General features: G+C 29.9%; 1 protein-coding gene across 2 annotated transcripts in view; it reads right to left on the bottom strand.

Annotated features, from left to right (window-relative positions):
* Positions 1-4,118: 4,118 nt before the first annotated feature.
* Positions 4,119-16,409, bottom strand: part of LOC111620132 (protein pinocchio-like) — a 16,142-nt gene continuing 3,851 nt past the window's right edge. The window contains exons 2-5 of one of the 2 annotated variants that reach the window (XM_023362002.1): positions 16,047-16,370; positions 5,808-6,060; positions 5,441-5,570; positions 4,119-5,171 (exon numbers count right to left, since the gene is read on the bottom strand). In XM_023362002.1, the coding sequence (XP_023217770.1) occupies positions 5,031-5,171; positions 5,441-5,570; positions 5,808-6,060; positions 16,047-16,155 (633 nt within the window). In that variant the 5' untranslated portion in view covers positions 16,156-16,370 and the 3' untranslated portion in view covers positions 4,119-5,030. Of the gene's footprint in view, positions 5,172-5,440; positions 5,571-5,807; positions 6,061-6,538; positions 7,805-16,046; positions 16,371-16,409 lie in introns of those variants that run through there. The other variant, XM_023362009.1, reaches the window with a different exon arrangement.

Raw genomic sequence — 16,409 nt, 5'->3', positions numbered from 1 at the left:
GACATTTGGTATTGTTTGTAAACTGTAAAAGCTGATATTAAACATAATTATCTACTATTTAGCAGATTACATTTGAAAAATTTTCAGATAATTTAGTAAAAATATTTGTTGTAATCGCTAATTCCGTGATTAGCGGTTACAACACGCCATTTTTAAGTAAGGAAAACATACAAAAAAAATAGGAAATTATCATTTTTGATGTTCATGGAAGTTTAGAATAGAAAATTACACTTAAAGCCAATATAATTTGCCATGAAAATCGATTTTAAAGGCAAGATCCATATGATTAAGCTTAATGTTTGCAATAGAATCCGAATATTACTGTTTTGATTTATAAAACTCAACAAATCTTTAGGTCAAATCGTTTTAAAACTTTGTTTATATTGACTTTTCTTATTGGCCTTGTCCTCTAGTAGCCTTTTGATTGACGACAGATCAAGTATCAAGCCTGTAACCAAGTATTACACTTTGTACTTCATAAGAGATAAAAGAGAAACCCTGTTTATAAACCGAGAATTTTGTACAAAATTAAAACGTATTGACTTACACGAACCGCAGTTTGTACTAAAATTACTGTTAAAAATTTATACATATTAAAACTAAACGTAAAATGCCTTAAATTTACGATAAATGATAGTAATTGTGCGCTTATCTCTTATGCAATTTGAATTATACCAGCAATTGCATAAGAACTTTAAGTATAGAATATTAAAATAAACAAAAACCATTCAAGGTTATTCGATTGTTTGTTTTAAATACTGGATTTTTATATAATTTACAATTAATTTCTGTTTCTAAATAGCCATTTCTTACAAGTGCATTCAAAGCGATGATTCAGCATGCACTTAAGTATATTTAAATGTATTGTGAGATATTGTATATGATAATTGTATTGATACTGATAATAGAAAATTAGAAAGCATATTTTCTCGATAAAAGTTAGATATGCTTATAAGTATTTACTCGAATTTCTGTCTTGTTTACAATACTGTACAACTTGCAACAGTAAGTGTATTTTCTTGAGGGTGCAATGATAATTTTAAGCAGATTATTTCAATAATTTAGTATTTTATTTATAATTTATTATCTATTTTTGCATAAAAATGAGAAAATCAATGTGTTTGAGTGTTAAGAACTCATAAATTAGACTTAAAACCCATACATTTTACAGTGTTTATGTAGAGAAAGTGTAGGTTAAACACTGAAATATGGAGAAATGAGATAAAATTAAACTAAAAATTATATTAATTTCGATATTTTTAAACACAAATAAGCAATGTTTTGTAGTATTAAACAAGTTTGTGCCACCAGTTTTAAAATAAAAGTCGTTCAATTGCAGTGATTTTTTATATTTTCACTTGGGTGTTATCGTCAACATCGCACAATTTTCTTTAATTTTATTATTATTTACTCGATTATTAACAGATATTTTTATATACAGGAAAATTGATGTATCTTCAAGCATGAATGAATAAGCAAACAAAATAGCTTATAAGAAATGGTTGGTTGCTTATTAAGTGCATCTTGTACTACTTCGTAGAGGATGAATAAGTTTAATTACCCAATTCTTAAAGTTCCCTTTCGTAATTAATAAGTTGGTGCTTGTTAAAAATGTAACTGTTAACCAGTAAATTATGATAATTCGCTCTAGTTTCTTCGTGATAAAAATCAAACGGGCACGAAAATCATGCAATTGCACCATCGAGAAACCAGCGTGAAGCATCTTTTATATGAATAAAAACAAGCTAAAAGGTGTCACACATGATTTAAAACTGGTTTTAAAATAAAAAGTATACCGAATTAAATCGCTAAAATAAGTATATAAACTTTTAAAAAGTACATGGATACGAAACTTTAACACAGTTTCATTATCAGAGTTCACGAAAGCGTGATCTTGACAAATTTCGTAGGTGGTCTGATGATTTATCAGCTTTTTTTAAAACGAAATTTGAACTATATGTCATGGATTTATGTTTATATTCATGAAAATATTGCTAAAGTTGCTTTCATAACTTGTGCAAGAAATTTATTTCGTTTCCTCGACGTAATTTGAACAATACTTTGATGAATAATCCAAATTTTACAACGAATAAGCAATAGATAATTGTTTTTATATTTAGCCTACGATATTTCGTGTTAGGAATAAGAAATGAGATACTAAAAATAATTTTTACCCCGCAAAACAATTTGATTTCATTAAAAAAAAATAAATCGATTAAATGCCGAAATCGATTTTAAAAATAAATGCCGAAACTGATTACTTTCTCGCGCGAGTTGAAACTGATTACGTGTTTGATCAGCTGATGAATCGATTAACATTTTTTAAAAATAATCGATTCCTGCAACAATGATCAAATCAATTGTAGAATCGATTAGATTTATAATACAGAAATCGATTAGTTTAAGTAATCACATGGACGAAATGGATTAATTTTTTTTTATCGAGTTAAAAATCGATTTCATCAGCTGATCATTTATAAGATTCTCGTGAATTAATCAATTTCTTATACACGTGACATGATTAAATATTAAATGTGTTATAGTGAAATTTATATTTTCTCAAGCAATTGTTTCATAACCACAGTTAAAAAAAAAAAAAAGAAGGCATAAAGGAAACATGTACATAAATCTATTCTGAGTATGTTTAGTAATTCAGTCTGCTCAGTTATTAGTAAAATTTCTGACTGACTCAAGTATGCTTCAAAGTTTAACTCTGAGAATACACTAGCAAGACAAGAATTCATATTGGATAAAATCCAACATTTTTTTCATTTAAAACACGAGTAAGTGTAGCCCAGACAGTTGGAATTCTACCAGGAAACACAACTAATTGACATTGATGCTTCTGAATGCTAAAAAATCAAACTAAAAATGTAATACATTGATAACATCTTTAAAAAAATTACTCAATTTTCTAGGAATTTCTTTCTTTTTGAAAAAAAATGTTTAATTTCCTTGAGATATTATCAAACTTTTATTTTGGAAAGTAATAATTAGAAATGGAAAAATTCTAGTGTGTCGTCAACTGTTACATTTTAACTAAGGTTAGTCAATTTAAATTCTTTTGTATAATTTTAATCTAACCTAAAAATTTTAAAGGGAAGTTCAGATATAAATCAAAACAAGCAGCAAACACAAGTCTCCTCTTCCTTACATTCAACTTTGTTTGCCAAAGGCAACAGAATAACTTGATTTTTTTTTGTATATTTAACACTTTAACCCACTGCATACAATCTTTTTTGCCTAAAATTTAACATTTTTTTAGTTTGTACAGTATATGTTTATGTTATAAGTATGCTAATATTACACAAATTAACTTATGTTAATTAGTGGGAATTCCCATTATCACAGGATAAAAAAAAGTCCAGTTCCGATAAAGATAATTTAGAAAATCAAATCATTCTTCCAACAAGGAAGTTGGAAGCTTGAAAATAAAATCTGAATTATAATTAAAGTTTGTTTTTAATAAAAATAAAATGGCAAACTTGGCAAAACACATTAAATGCACCCGACTTGCCGGATTAATAGAAATGGATCACATACGTGGTTCGCTAAATGACATTATAATCTGCACCAAACGTGAAATATCCTGAAAAACGTGTATAACCAGTTCAACCGAAATTTCAAAAAAAAGAAATATTACTTTCATCTGATAAATTCAGCATCATTATATATAAAAAAGTACTTAAATAAAGAACAAATCATTTAAAATGTACTTTAAATTCATGTGTTAAAGTTTGTGGATACATTTGGAATTTTAATTCTTATATAACAGGAAGCATTGATTATATATTTAAGCAGAAAAAAATTTATTTTAACTGTACATCTGGATAATTACAAGAGACAACTACTTACAAAGTGTAATTTTCTGGCATTTTAAACTATTTATGAGCATTCTGAAGCATAAAAAAAAAAATGGTTTTAAATAACTAGAAGTACACCGGTTTACGATATAAAAGCAACCCTTTACATAAAAAAATATGAAGGAATTTAAGCATTTTACAGTAGATAGGCACATTTTGACACTGTTACAATCTATTTAGTACAAACATGCAAAAAGGTATACACAGTCACTCCTCGGCATTAGGTTAAAACTCACCAATAATAAGTTACTTTACTTCTCTCACTATGTTTATAAATAGTAAACTAGATCTTAGGAAAACAAACAGGTACGAGAACGTACTCTCTATACATCCAATAGAGACAAATAATTTAATTGGATGATTAAAGTAAAAAATACCTATCCAATACAAAAATATAACTATTATAAATTCACATGATCAACATTAATGATTCAGTTAGTTTTTTTTTTTGTTCATAGAAAATTTCGGCAAGAATTTAAATTTTTTTTTTGTTTTTGCATATAATTAGAAATATTGCCACAATCTTTGTAGAAAATTTGACTTTATGTACACAGTTCAAAATTCCACATCAATTTTTAGATATCAAAATGATTTTTTTCATTTAAAAAGATTTCTTCCTTCTTATCTGCTGAAGTTTCTTGTAAAATTCCTTTTGGGTAACATTTAAAAAAATGAAAAATATCTGGAATATGGAAGATTCTTATGAAATCACAAAAAAAAAAATGTATGATGAAAAAACAATTATATTGACTTTGAGATTTCACCGTATGAATCACTAAAATAAATCATAATATTTTTGGTAATAATTAGCATTTATCACAGTGCCAAATTTACACACACTAATTTAAGGATGAACACAAAAAACCAAAAAATATATATAACTTAAAACAACAATTGGTCTGTGTGATGAAAACTTCTAGGAATGGAAGACCAATTATTTCATTTTTCTTTTTAAATCCTTGCATGATTTACATTATACAGATATATCAAAACATTATATACCGTATCATCGTACACAAATTTTGTCCATTATAATTAGACTGGAAATACTTTTAGTGATATGTTTTCATTGCACAAATGCAAAAAGGAAATGAGATTTTGTAGTAATTTTTTTCAATTTTTTTACTTTTGTTATAATTATTTTCACCTAAACTAATCAGACCGTTTTCATAAATTATTCAGATTTGTTGATGTGTGTTCCCTCCTGTCGATGGCGTTGTTCTGGCGTAAACCGTTCAACACTTTCTGTTTATCATTGGAGTTCAATTTGCATTCTCCTTCCCACTGCGCTCTGTGTGTGTCGTGAGACTAAATAGAAAAGAAAGAAAGAAAAAAAAAATGTTGTAATACAATTTGTCTTGCATAAAATATCTGAAAAACTTTCCTCTAAATATCAAATTTTATTTTAAAATATTCTTAATTAATGGAATCAATTTTAAAAACATTTCCTTTTAAGATAATGATTATTATTAAAGATCCAGGAAGTTTAAAATTAACTCTACAATTAATTTCAAACCGCACTGATTTATGTAACTAATACTTTTCCTGATGTATTTTTCTTTCTTATATAAACTTACTGCTGCAAGGTCTCTTCTCCAAACGCTATCACACTGACCGTCACATTTTAAGCACGGTCTCTGCATTGCATATCCTCCACACTCCGAACAATCTAGTGACACATGATCCTCATACCAGCTGACACCGCAACTAAAATAAGAAAAGAGGAAAATATAAGTACCTTCACATTAAAAAAACATTTATGTATATATAATTAGAATTACAACTCTTAAAATAACCTGGGTTACAACAAATCTCAGGAAAAAAAGAAATAAATGACACAATACACACAGTTTATTAATAGACAAATAATTATGATCATTGAGGAAATTCCCTGCATTTTTTAATGGAATAATGCTAACTTCTAGAGCGTGCAAACTAATTTACCTGAAACAAGAGTTAAAGTGACTCCTCAGGCCTTCAATGGTGAGCATATTTGTGTCGAGGTTAGTCTGTCTGTTCAAATCTTCTAAACTATGATAGAATTCTTGATCCCAACTATGCGATATCTGCTGGTGCCAACTAGGGGACAACGACAACTGCTGTTGTAGGTTTTGGTTATCGAGCCCGCTCTGACGGTGGCAGACGGTTGATGGCAAGAGCAAAATTGGATCAGATTTAGATTGACGAATGTGTAATTCTAAGAAAAGAAAAATTCGTCGTGAGTGAATGAACCCCAGAGAGCAGAGTGATTAACAAAGACCGTAAAGTGTCTGATTCATCGAAGTAAAGGGATGTTTATTTGGAACCAAAGCAACGACCAGTAAATAAACCTGTCTGTCTGGGTCAAAGACCCGCAGACGAGAGAAAGAAAGAAAAAAAAAAGACACCAACTGGTTTATTGACAATGAGAAATATGATGGCGCCGAACTGACTTTGTTCGCTACAGAAATAAATATATTAAATTATAATCATTTTAAAGATGGGTGTATTCATTAAATAAGTAGATAAATAAAATATCCTAACTAGACGACAGTCGTCAGTCTCTCGAACAACACACGAAAACACAGAACCAAAACACTACAACCCAACCACGCAATAATCGCGATGTCTGTATCGATTCTAGAAACGATTCGGAAACGGAACCTGTTACCATTTATCAATTTCGTTTTACTTACCTCTGGACATATTTTGTGATGTTGCAGTTTGCCGAACTCAACTGACAACAGTCGCAGCTACTACTACAATACCGAAAAGCCCGGATGTGTGACGTCGGCTGGACGTGACGTCACCGAGACGTAAAATTCCCTCCATTCAGCCAGAAAGGCGACTCGACGAAGAAACCCATTTGTAACCGGTGAAAATGGCAATATGTGCGAACGTAGTCGAAATGTAAGACGGACTAACATCGCCTACGACTGTTCTATCCGATTTACAATCCGTCTAGAGTCTTTTGAAGAAGTTTAAGAATATATATATTAAGTTATAAATTTAGAGTACCAACACCTGTAATGTGGGTGGTGGTTTATTAATGTCGCACACAGCTGTCAATTCGGGATAGGCCTTGACTTTCTGGCAAAATTCCATCGTTAAATGGAACAACAACCTTGAGTTATCGATTTGTGTACGAGTATAAGGAGAGTTGTTTATATACATTATAACGATTAAGATCGGAAACCAAAAGCGTACGTTTGTCTGCCCGTAACTCGAACGAACAGACCCGAAACCATCCCGGGAAACCAGAAAGAGAGAGAGAATTAAGTGGAGCAGAAATGTCCCACTTTTAGTCGCGGTACTATAACCGTGACCTAGATATAGCGACACAACAGGAACTTTTAACCTTGTCAATCTGTAGATGCCGAATAGTAGTCAAGGTTCTTGTTCATTCAACTCGTATCGAAGTACAAGACCTTATACAATGGGCATCATAATCGCGATTAATTAGAGTAGAGATGCGTACACGCGTACGTTGTATATAAACTCGAAAAGCAAAACCGACGTATATAAACAGTAAAAACTTATTGTGGAAACGTGCCAATGGGACACAAGCCAGGTAACAATGTAAACTGTAAGAGTACATCGCTATTTGTACACTTGAATAATTAAAAAAAAACGCGTATTCGAATTTAGAGATCAACCTGTTACTTAAGAAGCTATGTCTGACAGCCGTACACGAAAAGAAATTCAAATCGATAGCGTTAAGAATTATTCTAGAATTATCTAGAAACGAGTATATAATATTATTGTTGTAATTTATATAAGCAGAATGATCACATATGTTAGAAGCTAGCAATTATTCGCAGTTATGTTATTGTCTACGACACATCCTATAATTACAGAAATACAACGATCTAGAACAGATAAAGAAACGATTTCTATATTTAACTATAAATTTATATATAGGATAAATAATATAATTAAAGTATGGTCGGACATAGTCTTGTCAATATCTATACACGTCGAAGAAAACGGTCCAAAAATAGAAATAATAATAAAGGGGAAAAAACCAGAAAGTATAAATTTCATAAAGGAAAATTAAAAGACAAAAGTAATTTATATATTATAATGAATCGACAGAACTTTTTAAAAGGAAAATAAAAGCATAAACGTTTACTTAATTTACATTTAAACGTTTCCACCTGTTTACAATATCAATAAGCCGGTATTTGTTGGGCATTACGAAACTTATTTATAAGGGAGCATATGTATAGTCTATAAGTGGTCGGTTATTGTCGAGATATACGGACTTACCAAGCAGCACGATCAACTTGACTCGACTGATAAAATACGTAATTCGAGTTCAAGCTTAATAAGAATATGTAGGTGTTTTTCCGGCGCAGTCGCAGATCTCTGTACCTAAATGTCACTTTATCACGTGTTCCCGACGGTAAATAAACGTTACCAAAACAAAATATAGGTCGAGTTTTTCGATTCCAATACGCAGATATTTTTCCCTTCGAAAAGTTTAAAGGAGGCGACCACCTTTTAATTCATCATTGACGAGTATCCTTGTAACATTTAGGAGTCACTAACACTCCCTTACTAAAAAAAAAAGCAGACGGCTGATATATATATATATACGCGGTACACACGTGAAAACTTGATTTGTAGCTACAATAAGCAGCTGATGAGCTCCTTTCTTTTCTTTTTAATTTCTAATTTTAGAATGGCCATTAAAATGATTCCTAGAAAAAGTGTTCATTCACCTACGAGGCGTAGATGGAAATTATTCCTACTTAGAAGTCTGGTATTAGCGAAAACATGTTTTGTTTCTTTGGTGATTTTGAATTATGATCATAGATTCTACGAATAGAACACTGGCAAAGAAATATTACTCTATTAGATATGCTTCATATGAGTGATAAACCGATCGCCTGCGGTGAAGAGGAATTTTCCGGTGTGGTCTCCTTACTAAGCAGATTTTTCTTCAAAGAACAAGCGAAAATTTCACAAAAATCTCCTAAGGGTATTGTTATAAATAGAATATATCTACAAGCATTTAAATTCGAATGATAAAAAGGTAATAAATTTTTATAACCATTTTTAAAAGAAAATTTACGAATCCGGATCAATTTTTATTGAGAATAAAGGCAAAAAAATCTGCCACTTCATCACTCTAAAATAAAACAAAACTCATGATTACACTGCCTCGTTTTCTTAGAAAAATACGCGTAAATTATACTTATTAATGATTCTTTCCCCTCCTCTTTTTTCGTCTAGGAACAATTTAATGTTTATAACTCATTTAAAAAAAGACATTTGTATAAAGGAAACACACTTTACTACCTAATAATTACTCTTTCTAGGTTACGAAACAATCGAGAAAATATAAAAATATCCCGTAAAGATTGAGAAATTTCCTTACATCAGAAACAGAATCGTTCTATCTTCGAGAAAACATCACTCAAAACAATTAAATTTCTTTAAATATTTATAGTTTTAAAAAAAAGAATTTCGATTTTCAAATATTTATTTCATTTTAGAGAAGTTACAAAATGCATTGAACTCTGACCTTATGCAGCTAGCCACCTTTTTAAATCATAGTAAACAAGAGAGTTTCATCACCATGGACTACCATTTTATTATCGTCAAGTACACGTGATGATAACGTTACGTCGCAGCTAGTCTACGACTTCACCCCTATTTTTCTCCCTAAAAATTAATCTATCAATCGAACTCTGGATGATCCAATGACTCAACAAAAAGACCCTTTTCAAGGACGAACCAGTCACCAGATTAACAGACTATCTAATTAACATTTTTATATAGAAAATCGTTAGGTATAATGAATCTACAAAGTTCTGACCTTGTAAGTTATGAAAATTTTAACGTGGGAAACGACGCTACAGAGGGGGAAATGGGGGAGAAGAGAGACGTCATTACGAGGACACGTTAAATATCCTCTTTGAAATAGTACAAAGATCTGTTTTTTTTTTTTTTAAATTTAAGATTGTGACCTCGCGTAATCTTTTTTCAATCGATGTTTTCACATTCAGAAGACGTATGACTTATTGACGTTAATATCGTGACGTCGTAATGACGACACGGAATAATATCCCATCGTTAAGGTATATCCTGTGTGTATATTAGATGTAGAAGTATGGATTTTCCTAGAATAATTAATATTTTCTTCATCAACAATGAATTTCACAAAAGAAAATGTCAAGAAGAAATGATGTTAATTTCTAGAATAAGAACACTAGAAGCTATATTCATTTCATTAATATTCAATTTCACGAAGAAATTGACTTAAAAAAAACCGGTTCTATTCTAGAAAAATGTAAACGATTTGTTTTTTTTAATTGTCACGTCAATCTGCTTCTAGAATTTTTCAAAATGATCATGAATTTAAACGTAATTAAAGCCTGTTTTTCCGCTTAAAATCATATTATTTTGTAGCGACGTTTAATGATTGCAATCTTCGCTAGATGGAACCACTCGAAACGATTACGATATGATAAAAATATCGCTTTTATTCTTTAAGAAATTAATTTTAATGGATACTTCTAAGAAAAATCACCTGTAAATATAGTAAGAAAGACGTTTTAAAAATAATTTAAGTAATTCTAAAATGGGAGATTTAAAGAATAGACGGAAAAGTTAGTCATGCCAAACTATTTTTAACTCCGTTACAAGAGAATAGAAAAGAGAGGAGATTGAGATCTCTAAACGAAAATTAGATTTATATTATTAAAAATCTAATTTCCTATAGAAATTTAAGATGTGTGATAAAGTTCAAATCGTACATTATGTCGTGATATTCCTTGAAAAATCAGTTAATGTCGCCTACGCAGGCATCAGGAAATGTAATGTTATTTTTCGCGTGGGACGAAAATGGGCTTATAATAATGATTATTTACACTAAAACTTTTAATAGTTTTCCTTTTTCTACTTCAGCTTATTGTCTTAACATTTTAAGAAGTTGCAGAGAAAATTAGTATTGTTATTAGGAAACAATCTCGGGTGTTTATTACAATACTTGAATGGACTGATGAGGAAGATGATTAATTAACTTACTATTTAGAAGTGAAGTTAGATGAAAACGAGTATGTTTAGATAGTCATGGGCATAATATAAATTCATAATCCGTGTAAACAAGCTATTATAACAAATATTTAACAGAGGAAAATTAGTGTAACAGTAATCAGAAACACTGGAAAATTAGCCAAGTAATTCTACATGATAAATAAAGCTAATTTGAGATTTGATTTAATATAACTAGTGATTTTATTAAATATTATATTTTTGTTCGTATAAGCGATAGGTAATAAACACGAGATTGTTTAACAGGAAGAACTGGATCATCAAGGACCTAATAAAAAAAAATTAGAGTAACAAAAGGGTTGAAGTAAGTCTATAAGGATAAATAAGCACACAAAATTAATACTGATCTAACACAAAGCGACAGGTTCAAAAATGATTGATTATACCAGTTAAAACATTAAAAACACTCAACATAATTGGAAACACATGGAAAACAGTACACTGATGAGTGACAGCAAGAACTTGTAATTAAGAACAATAGTATCGAACTGAAAATAAACCAGATAATTTCAAAAAAAAAAAAAATGTTTTAATCATCAAACGATTTCGGAAAGGTTTTTAAAATAGAACATGCTATGAAATATTACTTCACTCCAGTTCATATAATTTAAAAAAAAAAAACAGAAAATGATTGCTAAGTATTTAGTAACCATAGCAGAGATATTTATGGAAAACAAACTAAAACCAACAAATCATTACGAATGACATATTTGAAATCTATTTCCAGTTAAATTGCGAAGATCATCATCTCGAGAGATAATGTTAAAGGGAATTCTTTCGAAAAAAAATCTCGTTTTCGAGACGGAAATAACAACAGTTAATGAGGAATTTTACGTAAAAACCGCAACGTATGACCGCAGAAAGGTATACTCGTTTGAAATTCCCACAGAAATGTGACGCAATTGTAGAAAAAAAAATATCTAATTGCAAATCTAAGAATAACCGAATGAAATACTTCAATCTAAGAAAGGGAAGATACTAAGGCGTGACCTCTTAAGATAACGGGAAAATCCCAACAGTATTTACATAAGGTGCGGTTATATATAAATACATAAAATATATATATATATAAATTTCTGTAATTTATGTTAAAAAAACAGTAAAAAGAAACTAAAAAAAACCTCGAATTATAAATTACAACACTGCTATCGATAATGGCAAGCATTTCTTTTTTTTTTAAATACAGTATTGCAACTCCACATTTCGTAACGTTACGTAGTAACGTCCGCATTACTTAACTATGTCGGATGTCAGCTGTCAACTTATCCTGTCAGGTTAAAACCAAAACAAGGATGGATTTGTAGCTCATGACGAAACAAGAATCGACTCACCGAATAACTAATTAAAAAAAATTAATTGTACCACCTGAAATTTTCGCCTTGACCGTACTTTACTAGTTCCCAGTCAAGGACGAATGTACACCCACACGTGACGTCAAGTGTCAGGAAATATAACAGACGTTACAAATCAAGAAACATTTCCATTTAACACTATATTGGAGGCGGTATAGTTAAGGAATTGGTCACTAAAGAAATTAATATCGGTTCCAGTTCGGGAACGATCAGTTAAATTGAGTTCATGTGATAAAATAGTGTACGTAAAGATTTCGATATCTGTCCTTATCGTTAAATTTCTAGAGAAACTGTTTCGTGTTTTATTGTTTACAGTGCATTAGTCGAAACTTTTTCTAATCTTAAAATAGAACGGAACGTAAATTGTGAAGTAACACATTCCGTAATCATTACGCAAAGATATACATTTGTAATCTTCGCTTTTCCACAAGAGAGGAAGGGGGAAAAAATTCCATAATTTTTAAGGATCTCTAGCGATAAGTAGCCACTCTATACATATTTATAGAACGAGTAAACACGTGTTTGTACCCAGAAGCAATCTATAGCTGTTTTTTTACGCGGTGAAAATTTGTTTACTTATTACACACGTTGCTAAGAAAATTATTTTTCTAAGAATACAGAAATGATATTAAACTGTCGAGCGATAATGTTTTTCGAGTGAGAAAAAAAAGGACCTGTTTATCTGTAGTTAAATTAAGCTTTTGCTATTCTAGGTAGAGAGAGAGATTTGAATTGTTTACTACAATGATCAAAAGATTTGGCTAGAATAATAATGTTTACCACCTGTAGATAGGGGGGGAATATGTATTGTTTACAATTACATTATTATATTAGCCCCCTAGAGTTTGAGTAATTGTTTTTAAAATCACAGATTAATTAAAAATAATGCCAGAATTACAACTACAAAAATCACCGTATTTAATGACTAAAAGTTGCTTTTAATTATTTTAATGATCATAAATAAATATAAAAGTTTTATCATCTACTAGCTTTGTGATAAGGTGAAGCAATCATGCTTATAAAGGAAATTTACTTTATCATAAAATGATGAACTGCAAATTTATCAAAAAATTGAAAGCTTACAGATGGTTTCCAATTTATTAATGATTCAGTTAAATTTCATCAAAGCCTAAAATTTGGTTGAAATTTTGATTTAAAAAAAAGCAAAAATTTAACTAGTTTAATAGTTAAATTTCAGAAAATTTAGTATAAAGAAGTATATAATTATATAATTAACAAAATGCAGTTCTCAGTTACACGTACTTAGTAAATCTTTTCATTCAAATTCCACATAATTAAACTATTATATAACCTTATTAAAAATGAATATTTTAATGTTTCTCAACATGATACGTTTTAAACTTAGAATAAGCCATCTACTAAAACGGATGCAAACTACAACAGAACAGAACTAAAAGCATTAAAAATGTATATAATTGATCAATCATTACCTAACTAAAATTACAATTTCCTTAAAAGGCAGGAAGGAAAATGTCAAAAGGTGTTTGACCCATGGCAAAAACCAGATATTAATGACAGGAAAGTGAAGGATAGAAAAGTTAATTTTTTTTTCTTCTTTCCATTTAACCAAAGAGGCCACGTTTCATTTTAAAATGTCAAAACCACCGACCTATTTATCTAGAAACATTTTCGACCAGGAAGTAGTAACGTTAGAGAAATATCAAAACATTTTCCTACTTTCTTGACATTTCTGGGTGGTTTGGAAAAAAGAGAATTTCATTAGAAAGCACTGACTCAACTAGGGCAGTAACAGAATTAAGTTATCCTTCCCTTTCCACCCTAACTATAAGATTAAGTGAAAGTAACTACTGCACATTGTTTAGTAAATGTATTTTCTGTAGTTTTTTTTGGTATAAACAATAAGCTAAAGTAAGAAAAAGAAACTACTAATTGTTTATAACAAAATCTCTAGTAAATCAAGCTAAAAAAAAACAAAAACAAAAAAAAAACAAATCATTGCTGACAACTATTGTAGATTTTAAATTAATAAATTAAAAACTTTTTATCTTCTTTCAATGTATTCTGAAAATATTCTTTGCATCTCTGTGACAGCCAACCAGGAAATGTCCTTGAATCTCAATAAAGAAACTAGTTCAGCCATATCTTATGTTCAAACAGTGCTGTATTCTTATTGTATTAAAACTATTATTTTCAATATCCATTATTCAACTACTAGATAATCATTTATTAATTTTGTATAGCAAATTTTATCACTCAACATTCTTCAAAAATATTTAAATAAATCTTTCAATGTTATTTCAATTTTTGTTGTTACATATACTAATTTTGGAAGCATACAAATGATTCAGATGACACTCATTGTTTCCAACTTACATTAAGGATAAACTAATAGGTATTTTGTTTTCTGCATAGAGTATAAATGTTACGGAAGTAAAATTCAGGAAATAACTAGAAGTAAATCTTTAAAAATAATGCAAAGAAGTCAATTCCAATTTGATGATTTTGGCAATAGAACACATTTTGACCAGGGAAAAAGATTATTGGACGATAGTTTTGGCAACACAGATGAATGCTAGAATAGACTAAACAAAAATCTGTCTTGAGCATTCTTAACTTTTAGTGATAAGAACTGTATATGGTACATGTATCCAAGATTCTAAATAAAACTTAAATATAAAATTTCATTACCAAAATTAATAGAAACAAAGATGAAAAAAGGGGGGAAAAGCATCATCAGTGCATTTGTAATGTTTAAAAATTAGATAATTGGATTATTTTTAATTAATCTGTAGAAATTGTTTAAATAATCATTATAAATTTTCCAAATCTTATCTCATAGCCACACTTATCAGCTTGTTTCCAAGTATCATTAATTTTAAAGCTAACCAAATGTAATATGTAGTAATTCTTATTTGTTTAATACATTAAACAAATAAGAGAATTACCTTATATAGTTTAAAATATTTCTAAATCAGTTTTATTATTACCAATTCTATACATTTGACAGAATAAATTGTCAATAGAGTTACATTAAAGAATGGAATTTTACTTTCATTGTTTAAAATGGGAGGGGAAAAAAAAAATTGTAAAATTTAAATTCTGGCTTTTAATATAAATGACTACATTTTATGTTATTGTGAACTTTGTAACAAGTACAAGTGCTGATTTATGCAAGAAAATAGTTCTGCAATGCATTTGAATAATGTTTGTTATTAAAAAAGTTTTTAAAAGATAATAATTGAATATAACATTTACAAATACATTATATAATCCTCTACAAGAATTTAAACTTACGTGGGATTGCACGCGACATATTTATATCCTTACCGATGACTAACACCGTTATTTATCATCACATTTTATGTTTTAATGCCTTTATAGTACACGAACGAGGCAGCCGAAGTCTTTTCGGTGAATCCAACCTCTCATTCAGAACTGTAATTTTACTCTTTACACAGTGGCATGTTATAACTTCACGAGGCCCTGGTAAATATGAATTAGGGCCCCACATAGGTGTTGACTTCAGAGATTTTTCTTTGGGGGAAAATGGGGCCTTCTCTAAACGGGGGGCTCCAAACCAAGATTGGTTTGAGGCACTGCGTTATCCTATGGGTAATATATAAGGGGGGCAAACCAATCTATTATTTGCCCTCATATCTTGCCCATAGAATGACGCGCCACCAAGTTTACAGTTAAAAATAATGCGATTTAAACGTTTATAGTCGAGTAAATAGCAACTGTCAAGCCTTTATAACGTCAAATAAATGATATATAAGGTTATAAACAAAGCAACGGAAACGTTACTTACCTAACGAATTGCGATTGTTCGAGTTTGATATATCGGGATCGTCAAAATCAAATATTAAACCATCGTTATCATAACCAGGATAAGACCTTTCAAATATGATACTCGTCATCTTCTCAAGTGTCAAATTAATGACTAAACTTCCTCCAAGCGACAGACGAAACTGTAAGTCACGTTGCGATACCAAACGATAAAGTTATGGCGACACTACGCCATCTGCCGACCTAAATCGTGTAGAGTTACGCAATAACGGAAGCAGACGACCGGTTTTTTTTATATTTTTTTTATTTTATTTGTTTGTTTATTTCACGAGTTCGTATTTATTTTCTAAAAAAATTATAAGATATTATTACTGTTATTTTTAAA

The sequence above is a fragment of the Centruroides sculpturatus genome, unplaced genomic scaffold, assembly GCF_000671375.1.
Source record: "Centruroides sculpturatus isolate CEXI.00-Female unplaced genomic scaffold, Cexi_2.0 scaffold117, whole genome shotgun sequence".
Classification (NCBI taxonomy): Eukaryota; Metazoa; Arthropoda; class Arachnida; order Scorpiones; family Buthidae; genus Centruroides; species Centruroides sculpturatus.
Note: the sequence above shows the minus strand (reverse complement) of the source record. Positions and strands in the feature narration are given on the sequence as shown.